The following is a 16,630-nucleotide window of genomic DNA, read 5'->3' as shown; positions in this document are numbered from 1 at the left end:
TAATAACAAATTCAACATGCTAGCATTGTTTAAATATATAGTCTATACATCTTTAAATCGATTGTATTCTGTGTAGTGTGTGTGTGTGTGTGTACGTGACCATGTGACCCGTGTGACTCATACACGCTAGCAGCGAGCGCGCAGTAGCAGCGTAATAAGTAATAGCGAACGATAGTGTAAGTGTAGCCAGTGTAGCATGGTGTAGCATTATCGCGAGGGTGGTGGTTGTTGAATTAAGTTAATTGTCAGCCGTATGAAAATAATTGAACGCGTCCAATCGTTCGAGGAAAATCGTAAACAAAAAGATCATCGCTCATAGAGCAAAATGTTTCGCAGTTCGCAAAATTTTGACAAATTATTGGGTAGGTTATCTCTCCTTCGTACCGAGCGAACAAAATGTCCGACTGTCGGATTTGAAATTCATTTTTACAGACAAGGCCACGACTAATTTGAAACTCGAACCGGACTGGAATTCAGTAATACAGATTTGCGATGCAATTCGCCAGGGAGATGTACAGTAAGTCCGATATCATTGTTTAACCTAACCTATCCTACGTGAGTTTAACATATTGACACGCAATATCAATGATCCCGATACAGATCAATTATTCACATGTTTCTCATAACAATCACTACTCTATCTTACGAGCTACCCTTGATTTAGCATTAGAAATGTATTAGATTAATGGAAAAATTGCATTATGTGCATGTTAACAGACCTAAAACAGCACTTGCAGCCATCAAGAAGAAACTGTCGAATTCAAATCCGCACGTAGTTTTATATGCTTTATTGGTAAGTAAATGTTTTATTGTCAAATGAATCTATCTAGTAATATCTAGATAGCTTTATTATAATTTTATCTGCTGACTATAAAACTTAATATCCACCCTAACACCTGCACATATCCAGCCACAATATTCATACCATATATCAGACTATAAATTATTTATATTTGTTTACTTAAACAGTCTACTTAATATCTATCCTTTTTTATTTCTCTATTTCTTATCTTTGGTTTCATATTATTGAGTTCTCTATATTCTTTTTCTCTTCTTTCTGGTCTTCCTGTAGGATCTTTTCGTTATATCTTTCGTAAGAAATACCTTTTAGCCTTATATTATATCTCCCTGCCTCTTTTATTTAACATTTTTTTAATATTCTGCCATAAATTAATATTCCTCTCCAAGCTTGGCTGACTCAACCTGTTCTTTCTCAGATATTCTCCTTCCCTTCCACATCATGTTTATAACCATTAAGACATTGTTTTAGCAACTTTCCTCTTGTCCCATTCTGATTCCTATTTTCTTTTTCACTGCTTTCTATGTAGGTTTTGGAATCGTGTGTTAAAAATTGCGGTACATTGATACACGATGAAGTTGGTACTAAACAATATATGGAACAGCTCAAAGAATTAGTAAAGTCTACATCGCACGAAGACGTTAGACTCAGAGTACTGGAGTTGATACAAGCTTGGGCACACGCATTTAGAAATATTCCTAAATACAGAGCAGTGCAAGTAAGTTTTCTAAATAATACATGTTTTGTATTTCACTTGAACTTGTGTTAATGATGATCCTACATACATTAGGATACGCTTAATATTTTGAAAACTGAAGGATACTTCTTTCCTGCTCTGAAAGAAAGTGATGCTATGTTTGTCGCTAATATTGCTCCAGCATGGGCTGATGGCGATGTCTGCCATCGGTGCCGAACAGAGTTTGGGATTATGCAAAGGAAACACCATTGCAGGGCATGTGGTCAAGTATTTTGTGCTCAGTGTTCAAGCAAAGTGTCCACTCTGCCCAAGTTTGGAATTGAAAAGGAAGTCAGAGTCTGTGAAGCGTGTTATGAACAAGTTAACAAGTGAGCCAATTATCTATTTTCACATTACTTTTTTATATTGTACCTCTAGCATTTTCTTATTCGTTCTTATAGGCCATCCGCGCCCCAAATTAAAGAAGCAGATTTACCTGCTGAATATCTTAAGAGTCCTTTATCTCAGCAACAACAAGTACGTAATTTGAGAATAGAGATATGAATAGTAAAACAAATAGAACCGAACCCAAACTACGTTCGCCTTATTTAGGTACCACCACGAAAAACGGCAGCAGAATTGCAAGAGGAAGAAGAACTTAATCTTGCTATAGCTCTAAGCCAAAGCGAAGCAGAGCACCAAGAGAAAGAAAAGAAACGTAGTACTCGAACTGGAAAAATAACCGCGCCTAGCTCGAGACCCATAAGAGCATCTTCGCCGCCGCCATCACCTGTTAGTTTCTAAATACTTATTATTCCGTAAGAAGAACAATCGATAATATTTATGTTTTTCAGCAAGAAGAAAACGAGGTTGATCCCGAGCTAGCAAAGTATTTAAATCGCAAACGTTGGGAATTGAGACAAAGTGCGCTAGAAGAGCAGCAGCATGGCTCTAGAGTGGATGTTACAAGCCCTTCTGCTCCTAACATTGGCAGTCCGATGCCACAGAAAGTTATCATCGCGAAACAGCAGAACGGAGAAGTTGATACTCAGATGGAAGAATTTGTCGCTGCTTTGCGTTCCCAAGTAGAAATTTTCGTTAATAGAATGAAGAGCAATTCGTCGAGGGGCAGATCGATTGCCAACGATAGTTCTGTGCAAACTTTGTTCTTGAACATTACTGCCATGCATTCAAGGTTTGTTTTAGAAGATATTTGTCAATTATCAAAATTTTCTACAAGTCCACCATTTTCAGATTACTGAAATACATTCAAGAACAGGATGATAGTAGAGTCTATTACGAGGGGCTTCAAGATAAATTGACTCAGATCAAGGATGCTAGAGCTGCGCTGGACGCGTTGCGAGATGAACATAAGGAGAAATTAAGGAGACAGGCGGAGGAAGCGGAAAGACAGAGGCAAATGTTGATGGCACAGAAGTTAGCGATTATGCGAAAGAAGAAACAGGAGTATCTGCAGTACCAACGTCAGCTTGCTCTCCAAAAGATTCAGGAACAGGAGAGAGAAATGCAAATGAGACAAGAACAACAGAAGCAACAGTATATAATGGGTAGGTTTAAATAAGACTAAACGTGATTCTCTTTAACTTAACGAGGTATCTTTTAGGTGGCTATCAAGCTGTGTCTGGATTTATGGGACAGTCTCAGGGTTCGCCGGTTCGTCACGTTCAGTATCAAACACCAGGAACTACCTACAATCCTATGTCGCCCACAAATCAAGGATACATGTACGGGCAACCAACGATGAAGCAATATCCTATGCAACCATATAACATGCCACCTCATGTCATAGGACCAATGCCTAATCAAGAGCAACAACCGACTGATCCTTCTGTTCCAGGACAAATGAAGACAATGGTTAGTATAGTCGAAAGTTTCTCCCATGCGTTCAAGTTCTTTATAGCTCTCTAACAAGGGAATATACCGAACGTGTGATTCTCTAATTTTCATGAATCCCTTGTAACTAATTGATTTAATTTACATTTCTTTTGAAGATGTCTCAAATTCAAACTCCTGTACCGCATCTTCAGCAGACAGGTGGACATCAAATGGGACCACCGCCATCGCAACAAGGTCCCTCTCCGAGTCATATGACGCAATCGCAGCCGACACCGGCACATATGCCACCGCAACAGGGTGGCCCGCAAATTACACAACCGGGACCACTGAATCAAATGGGTATGCTTCAGGGTCATATGGGCCCTGCGTCTGCACAAATGGCACCTCCTGGAGCTCACGGACCTCCGGGGCAAGTGGTCATGCCAATGGGTCCGCAACAACAATCGACGATTCCGGTAGTTCAAGGGCCAGCGTCCATGCAACCTCACATTTCGAATACTCCGATTTCATCCCAGGGGTCTGCCACCATTCAAGTGCCTCCGGGAACCACGACTGTATCAATGTTACCATCGAATCCGACAATACCAGGCCCTCAAGGACCGCCTGGTATTGCGACGATACCAGGCATGGCACAGGTTCCGGTATCTCAAGCTCAACAGATGCAATATCAATCGCAGACCACTACACCGGCTGCACCGAACGAGTCGCAGCAGCAATCGAAAGAAGAGACTAAACCTGAAACAGCTGAACTGATTTCCTTCGATTGAAAGAATTACGCGTGCTAACTCAGACTAAGAAGTGAATTTAAGGTAATCATTTAAATTGGCATTTAGGTTCTTTTGATTTCGTGATGAAATTTTATATGTTTTAACGAATGATATACTTTTTAAACTATTGTACACAGTTCAGTAATATTAATTCGAACTGTGCTACATTTACTTAAAACAATAATGTTTTTGGGATATAATAGAAAGAAACAGTTATCTCATTGTTGGTATTTATTTTTCGTGTTACAGAAATTTCCAACAATATATACATAAATTAAATACAAGACTTTGTTGCATAGTTATGGAACATGTATCTGGTGAAAGGTCGTTTATTATTTTTGAATAGTAAAAACATACAGTTTAGGTGTATACGCGTCTAGGCTCGATGTATGTACAAAATATTTATGTTACATAGTGTAAAGAAACAAAAGGAAACGAAGTTTACCTATACCTTTAACTGGATATATAACATGTTCTTTTTTACAAGATTGATTTCAAAGTGTTGTCTTCCCTATTAAAAGAAAAAGAAAATGACAGGACCTAATTTTCAAAGTCATTGTTTAAAAAGTACTTAGAGTAAAATCTCTTTATCACATCAATCATATATTTATCTCCCTAACTGAATATTGCATTTACAATTTCAATCTTTCTCGTTTTTCCATAATTCCTAAAAAGAATTCCATTTGACTTTGTTCTTCTTTCGTACAAATTTATTTCCCCGATCATACTGTTTCCACCTGACCTTTCCTACGTGGCTTTACTTCTTGCGGACTGGTAAAAGATGTTTCTTCCGAATGTTTTCTGATCACAGTCGATGATTCACCATTAGTTGAACAAGCAGACACTTGACCATCCTTCTCCTCTGGACAAATATGTGGTATACTTAAACCATTGGAAGTCAAAGACGCCTTTCGAAGACGCATATCTTCCAGTGGAATTTCTTCGCTCCGTGGTCTCGGCATTTTCGGCGAATTATCCCGAGAGCGTAAACCGTTTTCATGACCCTTTTCATTTGTGATGTTATCGCCACGTTTCGTAATCGTCGCCGATAGACTCGGAGCAGGTCTTGTTGCACTTTCCCTACGCATCTGTGCTGCGAATCCAGGGACTTTATTAACCGTAAACATTGGTCGCGATTGATGCTCTCTTTGCCTTTGCCCACGTCCAACAAGTCCTGTAATGTTAACATTGTACTCAAATAATCTTATCGTTCAATTAGGTTAATTTATAAATTTAATTTATTCTTTAGCAATTTATCTTACGTTCGTGTCGAAAACTACGTAACGCATAATTTGGAGGCGTTGAGGAATGAGGCATATTGGTAGGTATGTCGAGTAATCTCGCAATCTGATTCATTTTCTTCTGTCGTGCTTTTATTCTACCTTTTGTTAGCCTGTAATTTAAAAAATTCGGTTTTCAATTCAATATGCGATAACTGACATCTGTTATAATCTGTAAATTTACCTTTGCTTAGCGGCCATACATCTTATATGATCATCGAAAATGAACTTCGTTGATAGCAACGGAACACGATTCCCGGTGCTGCTACTCAGAGGCTTGTAAATTGTTAAGTGCAAGCACCTGGAGTCATCCTTATCACCCGCTACGTCGATGTCCTGTAGAAAACCTACCAATTTTGCCACTCCCCAGCCCAATTTACTAGTATCGGGCTCGACAAGAATTAGTTGAAATAGATCGATGACTAGAAAACGGCGGATCTTTTGTCCGTCTTTCCACACAACCGTGCACGCGATTAAATCGCTATTATCTGTAGAATAAGAATTAATTAATTTAATATTTTGCTGGACGTCGATTTAACAGTTGACAGAATAAAATGAGTTTTACTTAGGTCAAGGACATTATCGACTTGAATACAGTTCGCCGGATTTGTTAACGGCAACTGTGTTTCCGGCTCCACGCTAAGAGTCAGGGACAGGTCTCTTATTAAAAAAAATACTCTTATAGCACGTCGTGCCCTTTCGACCTGTGCAACCATTAATTTCATTCTCTGTTAGTAAATTTAAATGGTTCAGGTTCTAAGATAAAAAAAAAGAAATGCATCTTCGATTTACTTACTTCGCCACACGGTAGTCGCTTTGTAAATTCAATTCCCGTCATCGGTGTTCCCGTTGGCGGTAACAAGATATTGCTATCCATCATTAACCATTCTACGTTTAAAGGTCGTTTCTGAATCTCGCTATATTCATCCTCGAACATATCTAGGAATATATCTTCGCTCTGCAAATTGGATAAGAGTATTATTTTCTTTTACAAATAATTCTCGAGTCTTACGAACAGACGAGTCCTAATAACAAACCTTATAAAAGTTTTTCAATAACGATGTGCTCTGTTCTTTGGCTGCTTCAATCGCTGCCAAATGCGAATCTTTTAACATGTTTTGTCCGTCGGACATTACTAATTGTATTAGCAATTTAATTGCCAATTCCAATGTGACCAGTCTTACTTTAGCATCTATCGAAAAATATTTCGTAAATTCGTGAGTGATGAAAAATTAACAGCGGTATTTCTGGAAAGGAACTCACTTGTTTGACAACTTAATGTTATAATATGAATTAGTCTTTCTATTAAAATTTCGTTATATAAACTTGTCGTCGCATTTCGTGAATTGCATAAAATTGGGTCCAAAGTTTTGCGATCAATGCCCTGCAAAAAATATTTCATTGAAACAAATGCGCAATTTGATTAGGCGTCATTAAGTTGAGAAAGTCTACCTGATTATTAACTAAAGCGTACAGTAAACATAGCGCAAATAACGCTGCATAATCGTTTTCCGTACAAAACAAAGAATTTAATATAGTTTCTAGGAATGGTTTATTGGACAACGATTCGTTCACATTTTTTTGCGTTTGCGGTGTCAAGGGACTTTCCAACGCTAATCTTTGTTCCTTTTCTTCGTCAGTAATGTTTAGGTGCTTCATTTCTTCTAAATCCTCAGCTGGAATGCTCAAGTCTAGTTGTTCTGTATTCATGATTTCAGACATATCCGTCAAAGCGGTATCAAACGATGTGCTAGGATTAGTTTCTAATTCTTCACCCCCGATTTCATTGCTGTTTTTTCGTTCTGCCGAATTACCTTCTTCTTCACAAAAGTCGTCTGACATTGTCAGCGATTCGCTCAGATTTTCAAGAGATTTTTCTAAACTCTCTTTCGGTGGTGAGAAGGCAATCGGCTTGTCTGACGAGATGTCACCGTACATCTCAAGCAGTTTACTCGCCCCAGTGTGTATTGTTTCCAAATCCGAGAGCAGTGTTACTGCCGCCAACGTGTGTACAAGGGGGCCATGAGAGATTATTAAAAATACTTGTGAGAGTAAGAACAAGGCTACAACGATGCTCACATGCTTCCTCTCTTCCTGCGAAGCCAGAAATATAAATTGACATCGTATCAAACGATCCTGTCAATTATTAATTCAAATATATACCTGATTTTGGCACAGAAGATTTTTATGTCTCATAAGTGAATAAACATAGAGTGGAACTAACAATTTGTGAAGCAAATGTTCTGATAAAACTTTGTTTAAGTCCGGTATATTCAAACACAGAATGTCATTTAAATAATGTAAATGATCCAGATGCTCTGCGACTAAATCTGATAATCTATTTTGACTCTGATGACTGAAACACACGTACATTATAAAGATGCGTAACTTTTTAATAGAATTATTTAAATCGTAGTTTGAAAATGACTTACTCAGCATCATTTCTAACGCAAGTGTCAAGCTCTATAATGTGATTACCAATAAACCATACAAGATTGCTGAAATAGGGTGCAGCAGTGCGATCTCGTATAAACGCTAACATGGAGGCGTCTTCTACTCGATACACGTTCAAAGTCAACGTTCGCACTGCTATACGAACCATTCCTTCAGAGTGATTAAAAAATTTAATTGCCTCTGTATACAATGGAAAATCATTGGTGTGCTGATAAAAAAAAGAATCAAATTAAAACACACCCCTTTTTTTTCGAGTGCTTAGTGCAGAATTTAATGAATGACGATGACAATTAAATAGGACGAATGATCACAGTAAAAAGCAGAAACAAAAACAAGCCTATAGACATGGTTAAATTAAATGATATCAAAATCAAGAAGAAATCATACATATATATATTGTTAGACAGCTACTATTAAAAAAATTAATGAGTATGAGATTATGTCAAATGTGAACAAATAGACACAGAAGATTATCACGTGTACCTCGTTTACCTCGTTATAAAAGAAATGAATGGTATGTGCATTCAACTTCAAGCTTAATGTCTTTAAGAAACTAATATAGTATGCCATCACCTCCTCGTCGCTAAAATCAAATTTGTGCACAATTATACTGTTCACGTGATTATTACTAAGTAAGTAATCTAGAAGAAAGAACTCTCATTAGGTTGAATGCAATCAATCAAAATCTCGATCGGTCTCTCAATCAACTTACACAAAGATGTTTCGTTACGTATATTCTCAAATAATATGTTCAAGGTTTGCAGTAATTGAACACATACATAGCTTCCACATTTTTGTTTCATTATACGTAGAAAGAATGAAAGCATATTTTTCTCCAGGAAGAAACTAGTGAATACAATATATACAGTTATATTATATGCAATAATTGGATAATTTTTATTAGTTTAATTCTTGCTGGGCTTACTCGAATACACTGCTATCATTTTGGTCGCCCCATATTAAAATTTCAGCTATAGAACGAAGAGTCTCTACCAGTAGACCTCTATTATTCTCAGAAACAGTTTGATTCTTTGATAGGATATGGTATAAATACCTGTAGATGGGAATGATAAAATGTACAAATAGAAGGGATAGGGCAAAGTCGAAATCGTTATACACGTACTTGAGATGCTCTAAAGAGTGAGGGTTTTTGGGTTTCCAAAGCCCTCCACCAAACCAGCTTCGGCTTCGAAACATCTTTTTAGTAGCACAATCGTATTTGGGTGGTGCCTTGCGTTTGATTCATCCTTTGGCTTATCGCACTTTTCTTTCCACTTTTCGTCAAAGGGACATACTGTCTGTTCACGTTATTAAAATTATGCAAAGTGTCTCTATTAATCAATCGACGAAGACTTTTAGAAAACGCTAGAACGATTGTCGAAATTGTGAAGGAATTTTGTACATTCTTCAGGTTACATTTATCTTCTCAGTATTCATTTTTTTTTTTCATTCCCGTCTCTTCTCATCCTTTTAATTAGTGTACTTCTATTGACGAATTTAATTACATCTTCTAATATATTTTACTTCTCGCATTACACTTCGAAATACCGTTTATATCACGAACGAAGAATTTTGCACGACACAAAACGAAGTCTACTACCCTCCATTACCCAGCGGACTATGGAACCACACGTTAGGTTAGCATTTAGTCTCGTTTCTTGTTATTATTTACCATTTTTAGACACGTTCAAAAAACGTGATACGTGTCAGGATAATACTTTTTGTAATAAGTTGTTGAATTACGTAAATGTGAAGGGCCAAGAACTGCGACTAAATGGAGAAAGCGTGAACGCAGTTCCGCAATATTTGATTGTTGAACAGTGAACAAGATAAATACCTACGTGTTTAGACGTTTATAGCGAGAGAAATCTTGTATGGATCATTAATGATGAGAGTGCTAGAATTATATAGTGGTATTGGTGGAATGCATTACGCTCTTCAAGGTGAAATATTTTATTGCCAATCATTGGTTAACCTGACCTTCATTCTTGAGTCTTACGTATGAATTACGTATTTTTAAATAAACAAAAGGGCAAATTCCTTAGACAAATTTTTCTGTTTCCAGAGAGCGGTATTAAGGGCGAAGTTGTTGCTGCAATCGATATAAATACTAATGCGAACAGTGTGTACAAGCACAATTTTCCAAATGTATTCCTTATGAATCGTAATATACAGTCACTGTCTGCATCAGAGATAAATGATTTGCATATAGACACTGTGTTAATGAGTCCTCCTTGTCAGCCTTATACGAGAGTAGGACTTCAAAAAGATATATTAGATAATCGATCCTCTTCGTTGCTTCATGTTCTTTCCTTGATTCCACAAATCAAAGCATTAAAGTATATATTGCTTGAAAATGTGAAAGGGTTCGAGAAGTCTGAGATGAGAAATGCAGTATTGAAATGTATTAGTAATTGTGGGTTTAGTTACCGGGAAGTAATTTTAAGTCCATGCCAGTTTGGTATCCCGAATACCAGATACAGATACTATCTATTAGCTAAAAGTAAGGATCTGAAGTTCTGTTTCGATCAGTGTGCATTTAATTTGCCAGACGTTGTCTTCAAGGCTTTGCCGAAAAGTAAACATAACGTGTTGGCAGAGAAGGACTGTGCCCATAGACGTAATGCAAATAAGAGTTGTTACACATTAGAGAATATTCTACAAAATGTTGAAAGTAACACAGAGTATTTAATACCTAAAAAGTTATTAGAAAAGAGAGCTTGGTTGTTAGATATAAGAACATCTGAAAGCGATGGTTCTTGTTGTTTCACGAAAGCCTACGGTCACTATGTGGAAGGAGCGGGTTCTGTATACTCTCCGTGTTCTGAAGAAATGGTTAAAGAAACATTTTTGGAAGCAAGTAAATATGATAAGCAGTCGGTCGAAGTCTCACAGGTCCTGGAAAAATTACAGTTGAGATACTTCACGCCGATGGAAGTCAGCAGATTAATGTGTTTCCCGGAAGAGTTTATGTTCCCAGGGCATATAATACGTAAACAGAAATACAGGCTACTGGGAAATTCAATCAACGTGCACGTTGTTAGTAGATTGATATTTTTATTACATAACGAAGAAAGAATTACATGACCTTATACACAAATATATTTTACATATATTTTTAGAAAGTGTACCTTTTATTTCGACGTGCAGTCAAAAATTCCTAACAATGAATATACTCTTCGCAGAAAAAAATAATATAAATGTCATGAGAGATCGAATGAAGGAATGTAAGTGAATGCAGATATTAAGAGCTCCCCGCATTTTGCATTCCTTTAGATTAAAATTATTCTATGTCTATCTTTTCATCGATATATCGGGACGAAAGCGATCTAGTTTGTTATGCTTGTTAATAATTTCACTCCTGTTGAAACACAGAATTGTACAGCGTTAAATCGTTTCTAGTTCCGGTGGAATGTGTATCTTTTTCTCTGCTGCAAATTTCTTCAAAGCCTGATACTTCGAGTGCCAGGATTCTATTTCTTCCCTCATGCGATTATTGTCTTCCTGCATAGCTTCCATATCACGGTACTCCTGAGTTTTCTCAGACTCCAGTTCATCCTTCTGCTCGATTCTCTTTATACGGCAGCTAGCAGCGTATCCTCTATTCTTGAGTGTACGTCTCCTCTGCTTCATACGTATTATTTCTTCTCTGGATAAACCACGAAGTTTCAATTGCCTGTTTAAATCTCTGACTGATATAGTAACCAATTCATCGTCACTGATATCCAAACAAGGGCCAGGTGATAGTGGATCCTGAGTACCAAAAGCATCGAATGTCTCATAGTTTAGAGAATGGTTAATCTTCTAACTAATTAAGAGATTTCTTTCTAAGAATGCTCGAACTTTTCAAATGTACGTAAAACAATGCATGCATATCATAATGTACATAAAACAAAAGACTTCAGTGTATGCTCCACTAATCGATTTAACGAACTTACCATTTTTATGGATCGCCTTCTTTCCATTTACAGTTTTCCAACAGAATTTCTCAAGTCTCGGCGTCGTAAAACCAGCAAAACCTCAATTTTCCTCTGGCTTTCTCGCTTTGAAGAAAAATCTGCTTAGTCATCTTACTTGAATAGTGCGATTCAGTTCAGGGCAGCGCATGATTCAGTTCGTCATTTGAGTCGATATTTTCCTGCAAGCATATACTATAGACCAGTTGTTTCCCGAGCGATTTTCTGGCCAATTAATAATATTGACATTTTAGAAAATTCCTTTTCATTTCAATTTCAATAGAAATTAATAACGAATTTCCAATATATAATAAAATATCCTTTTAATTCTTCAAATGTTGTAGATGGTGCTTGTGGACGATGAATGAGATTCTTAGTTGTGTTGTTACTCAACAGATGGTTACTCTGCCTCTCTTGTAGCCAGCAAGGGGGTTCTTCGAAAGTCTGTGCGAACAATTATTGTATCTTGTGCTAGTTTTTGAATTAGTTTAATAATTTAACTTATTTAATAACGTGGGTGACAAGTGAGGCTTCTACTACTGTTGGCTTAATCGCCCAAGTTAGGTACATGGCGTAAGAAACACCGTGAAACATTAAATTATGAGTTTATTTCTGAATTGTATTCATGTCAGTAGCAATTGCTCGCATAATAGATTCGAATCGTTCATTAATAATTCAACTATTTCTCGATTGATATTGCGTGAAACAAATTTTTCATTCGTTCAGCACTTCAATAATATTTATCAATTTCTTGTTTTCATTTTGTTCCAGATTCTGTGCTGTTATATCATCGAACAGTAGGAGAATGGCGGGACTGGAGAAATATAAAAGCTGGCTTGTCGAGGAATGTTTGCCTGATAACACTACAGGTAAGTTACAGCAATAATTCATAAGTAGAACGTAAAATACATTTTTTAAATCTAATAAAAAGAGAGAGAAACAGATGTAAGAAAGTACTTAGTAGAAAAAACATTGTTTTAAGATATAACAATTTGACACACACATAATTTTACATACAAGTAATTAACATATATAATTTTTAGTAAATGTATGAGAAGAGTTTATTCAGATTCATTAATGTTTCATTGAAGTTATTGAAACTTAAGTTTAAGTATTATTTAAATGAATAGATATTCAAAAATATCTTTATACATACGTAATTTTTTGTATAAGTGTGAAATCACATATTTTATTCCAATCATTAACTTCTTATCATCTCATCTCTCTGAAATTATTGAAACTTTGGTTTAGATATTGTTTCAATAAATATCAATTAGATATACAAAATATCTTTATAAATGATTTTTCGTACATATGTGAAGATCATCCAATATTTGACCATAACCATTAACTTCGCGTTAAAGTCAGTGAAACTTTAGTTTAAGTATTAGCTCAGAGTGGGAAAAAGGGACGGAATGGCGTTAACCAAGCGCGATGAACTTTTCGAAGCAAGGTATTATTGGTAGTGCTATATGATTATCGGAAAATTACCGTCCCTATAGGCGAAGGATCGATACGGACGCGTTCTTAACGCGCCTATTTCCTAGCCACTCGGACAAGTATATTAGTCGTGACATTTACATTTTTTTTTTATGTTTAATAATATATTTTTATTTATGCGCCCAGAGAAAATGAGGTATAAATGTATTGTTCTTTAGAACCCAGTTGAAAATGGAAATACCGAACTATAAATAAATCATTTGAGCTAAACTCGGTTTGGAATCGTTTATAACATTGAAGCGTGAAAAAATGTAGAATTCGTGTTGGAATTCGATACTCTTCGCGTTACTCGAATTCAGTTACGTCTGTATGGACTGCGGAGCTCCGACTCGATTGATTTCACCGCAAATAGAATTCGTCATGAGCATTTCCGAGTTTCAACTCCCTCGTGCAAATTCACTATCAATTATTTATTTAACCGCTTAACCGTGTGTAATTGGTTCACGTCTGCTTCTTAAAATTAATGATTTAAGTAAGGATGAGATATCCGAGTAGATTTTACGATATTTATTTGTCTCATGTTAGACTGTCTAAAAAATTAAACTTAGTTCGAGTGTCATCTGTGCACGAATAGCGCTCTATTAAACTTAATCTCTGTTGAAGTAATATTGGAGAGCAAGAGGGATGTGGTTGCGTTTCCTGTTTCTCTAGAAACAAACCAAGTTTCGCATCTCCTGTTCGTGTGGCTTTTACTCCAGCGAAATTGAATCAGCTGTTTTTCTCAATTCTTTGTAACATTCATTAGCACATACATTGAATTATTGAAAGAAAGGAGTAATGACTACTGATCTTAAATACCTACTCTCAGGATTAATCATTTGGCCAAGAATCCTGGAATGTCCAGATTTATTTATATTCTTTTATTAATTAAAATTTAGTCATTTTTACAATACATTAGTCTATTTTCTACTGTAGTGAGTGTGAGTTGAAAATCGAATCTGTTGTTTTTCTCAATTCTTCGTAACATTCATTAGCACATGCATTAAATTATTGAAACGTACAATTTAAGGAATAGAGATTCTAATCTAAATTGCAGTTCTTTATTTGATACCAAAGATTGGACTCTAGAAACGATACCAATCCAAGTCTCATCGCGTGATGTAACTGGAAACGAGAACCAATTAAAATTAAAACCCATTTAAATTAACACTCTGTTCTATCTATTTTTAAATGTATTTATGTTTATTTAAACATCGAGTAAGAGCGAAGTGAATAATTTTCGCTCTGAATTCAACAACTACGTTTTAAATTCCATTAGAGCTTCAGAAGATAAGAGACAGAAAAATACAATATGTTGGTAGGGCTATTCGTATGCCTAGACCATGGTTCGAGATTATCAGTCGGCTAGATACCACCTTGAGTGACGTTATTCAAACCTGCGCGACGATTTCCAGCACGATTATGTAATTAGATCATTTATAGTCGCAAACCACGAACAGGGAATAATTAAACTCGTGATATCGTCCAAATACGTCTAACGATCGTGTGAATTTGTTTCATTTTACAAATCGCCTTAACGTGACCTCGCCACGACACGTGCTATACTGATATAAATTCTCAACAATAGCTACTTTTATCTCTTTCGTTTTCAGGTTTTTCGTCTTAATAAAATAGTGTAGTGTTTGCTTTTTAATTATTCAGGCATTCTTAAATTCAGATTAATATTGACGTCTCGTAGATTGGCTGTGTATATTTTCCACATCCTTTAATCGTATCAAATCTTTTTAATGGCTCGACGATTTGTCGCATTGCGACTGATTGAATGTCCAGGTATTTCGGTTTGAAGCTGCGGCGATTGATTTGCGGCGTTCGCCAATGCCTTTTATTTCTACGCGAGTGCTTTGGGCAGAGAATGTGGGAAAAGTGCCATGCCAACGCGTGCAAAAAGATTAATCTTCTTTTCTTTGTTCTAAAAAAGAAAAACGTCGGACATAAAAGTATTAGACATTGCGTACGTTGCCACTTGATAGTATCGAGAATTCTCTACGTCGATTTTATTTGATTTCGATGAATCCATTTTATTATTAATGTAGTTCATTTTAAATTCCCGATAAGTTTACTCGAGATGCATTGACGACTCGGTCATTTCTTCGATCACAGACGTCTGGCTTCGTAGAAATCTTATGTGATCCACAGCCTTGGTCGGTCTATATTTCTAAATTTAATTGCATCGCGCGTCTTACAGTGTTGGATTGATTTCTACGAAATAATATTGACGCAGCGCAGTGGAAGCGGAAGCAGTTAATATAAAGAGCGTTTCGGTGTATCAATAATTCAATAAGCTGTTCTGATATTTACTTCTCTTAATTCTCATGGCGCTTCGTTTAGAGATAATTACATTTCGATACGTCGAGATTCTGTAATGAATAATTCCGTTCGTGGGTGATAATAATCGTACTCCTATTATTCAATTACCTATTATCTAAATTAAACCCAACACCGAATTGGCACAGAACTGTGTGAACCCTACATCGTTGCTGATTAAAGTTCAACAGGCATTAGATGTTGTTGTCAGTATTCTGATCTTCGTGTCATCATAATTTGCTGCATTCTAATTAAACATTTGCCCTTATCCATCGATACTGACAATTATTATCAAAAGTGTCTATCAGCTCTTAAAATTATTTTTAGAATTCTTCTATGAACATTTTCAAAGCATTGCCTCTTACGAAATTCATTTCACGTTATTACTCCGAGGGTCAAGTTCGTTGACTCTCGAGCCGAACCATTTGCATAAATCTCAGCCGGCTTATCGTGTTTCGCAATTCCTTGAAATACAAGAAGTCGGTCGGAATGGCTCATCGAGAACCTAAGTACAGTGTACCCTCATCATCGTCGTCGACGCCGGTGCACCGGTCGCCGTTTCGGCGTCCTCGGTCGTCCTCGGTGGTGCTCGGGCGTCGCGCCGACGTTCCCTCGCGACGCAGCTGACAGTCGGTGGCCGAGCATCGCGACGCGTGCATCGTTCACCACCCGCGTGCCACGCGAGACGCCTCTTATCCGCGGCACGCGACTTCAACCCCAAACGACGAGGGGGATCCATCGTGCGATAAAGAAAAGAGCAAAAGTAAATTTCACATACTTTTTTTTTATCAAACGTCGTATTCGCGATCTTTTTCCGAAGATTCACGCAAACTATGTGGGACTATGGGAAAGACGATTAGCCGCGACTGAGAAAAAATGCACAACAGCTGCTGTTTATCACGCGGACGACACTGATGGTCTGTATCGAAAAACACACGCGAAAAGTACGAAAGAATTTCTGCCGCCCGATTAGCGCGCGGTACCCGTCAGGGGGTGACTACATCGGAGCCACTCTACGAAGAGAAAATTACGGGAAC

At 37.0% G+C, this 16,630-nt stretch overlaps 5 protein-coding genes across 18 annotated transcripts in view; 3 read left to right on the top strand and 2 right to left on the bottom strand.

The window, feature by feature from the left end:
- The first annotated feature begins 155 nt into the window (after positions 1-155).
- Hrs (Hepatocyte growth factor regulated tyrosine kinase substrate) lies at positions 156-4,591 on the top strand. Of its 3 annotated transcripts, XM_026817557.1 has the most exons (12): positions 157-362; positions 433-517; positions 718-793; positions 1,329-1,517; positions 1,590-1,864; positions 1,937-2,012; positions 2,088-2,267; positions 2,330-2,670; positions 2,730-3,043; positions 3,100-3,350; positions 3,488-4,141; positions 4,349-4,591. In XM_026817557.1, the coding sequence occupies exons 1-11, from the start codon at positions 326-328 to the stop codon at positions 4,097-4,099; spliced, it is 2,436 nt and encodes an 811-aa protein (XP_026673358.1). In that variant the 5' UTR covers positions 157-325; the 3' UTR covers positions 4,100-4,141; positions 4,349-4,591. The 3 variants fall into 3 exon arrangements, with proteins under 3 accessions (XP_017888110.1, XP_026673358.1, XP_017888108.1); XM_018032621.2 differs by having other exon boundaries at positions 156-362; positions 3,524-4,591; XM_018032619.2 differs by having other exon boundaries at positions 3,488-4,591.
- ema (C-type lectin domain containing ema) lies at positions 4,316-9,434 on the bottom strand. 2 transcript variants are annotated; one of them, XM_018032617.2, is made up of 14 exons: positions 8,957-9,030; positions 8,759-8,887; positions 8,546-8,679; positions 8,317-8,474; positions 7,812-8,041; positions 7,543-7,735; positions 6,832-7,473; positions 6,643-6,763; positions 6,417-6,571; positions 6,176-6,337; positions 5,945-6,083; positions 5,564-5,867; positions 5,362-5,492; positions 4,316-5,273 (listed from the first exon to the last, which is right to left on the bottom strand). In XM_018032617.2, exons 1-14 carry the CDS (start codon positions 9,028-9,030, stop codon positions 4,822-4,824), a joined length of 3,024 nt encoding a protein of 1,007 aa, XP_017888106.1. In that variant the 3' UTR covers positions 4,316-4,821. The 2 variants fall into 2 exon arrangements, with proteins under 2 accessions (XP_017888106.1, XP_017888107.1); XM_018032618.2 differs by having other exon boundaries at positions 4,822-5,273; positions 8,326-8,474; positions 8,957-9,434.
- Mt2 (tRNA (cytosine(38)-C(5))-methyltransferase) lies at positions 9,382-10,953 on the top strand. The gene is made up of 3 exons (XM_018032623.2): positions 9,382-9,470; positions 9,589-9,776; positions 9,899-10,953. Exons 2-3 carry the CDS (start codon positions 9,719-9,721, stop codon positions 10,918-10,920), a joined length of 1,080 nt encoding a protein of 359 aa, XP_017888112.1. The 5' UTR covers positions 9,382-9,470; positions 9,589-9,718; the 3' UTR covers positions 10,921-10,953.
- On the bottom strand, positions 10,871-12,062 carry maf-S (MAF bZIP transcription factor K). The gene is made up of 2 exons (XM_018032624.2): positions 11,772-12,062; positions 10,871-11,586 (listed from the first exon to the last, which is right to left on the bottom strand). The coding sequence occupies exons 1-2, from the start codon at positions 11,796-11,798 to the stop codon at positions 11,221-11,223; spliced, it is 393 nt and encodes a 130-aa protein (XP_017888113.1). The 5' UTR covers positions 11,799-12,062; the 3' UTR covers positions 10,871-11,220.
- A 501-nt stretch (positions 12,063-12,563) lies between these two features.
- wake (ankyrin repeat and fibronectin type III domain containing protein wide awake) overlaps positions 12,564-16,630 on the top strand; it is a 115,542-nt gene continuing 111,475 nt past the window's right edge. For 7 of the 11 annotated variants that reach the window (XM_026817548.1, XM_018032616.2, XM_026817544.1 and 4 more), the window contains exon 1: positions 16,237-16,510. In XM_026817548.1, the coding sequence (XP_026673349.1) occupies positions 16,508-16,510 (3 nt within the window). In that variant the 5' untranslated portion in view covers positions 16,237-16,507. Of the gene's footprint in view, positions 12,659-16,236; positions 16,511-16,630 lie in introns of those variants that run through there. The other 4 variants (XM_026817555.1, XM_026817545.1, XM_026817550.1 and 1 more) reach the window with 2 other exon arrangements.

Source organism: Ceratina calcarata, unplaced genomic scaffold, assembly GCF_001652005.2.
Source record: "Ceratina calcarata isolate Rehan_Ccalc_2016 unplaced genomic scaffold, ASM165200v1 scaffold586.2, whole genome shotgun sequence".
NCBI lineage: Eukaryota > Metazoa > Arthropoda > Insecta > Hymenoptera > Apidae > Ceratina > Ceratina calcarata.
This window is presented reverse-complemented; position numbering and strand designations above follow the sequence as displayed.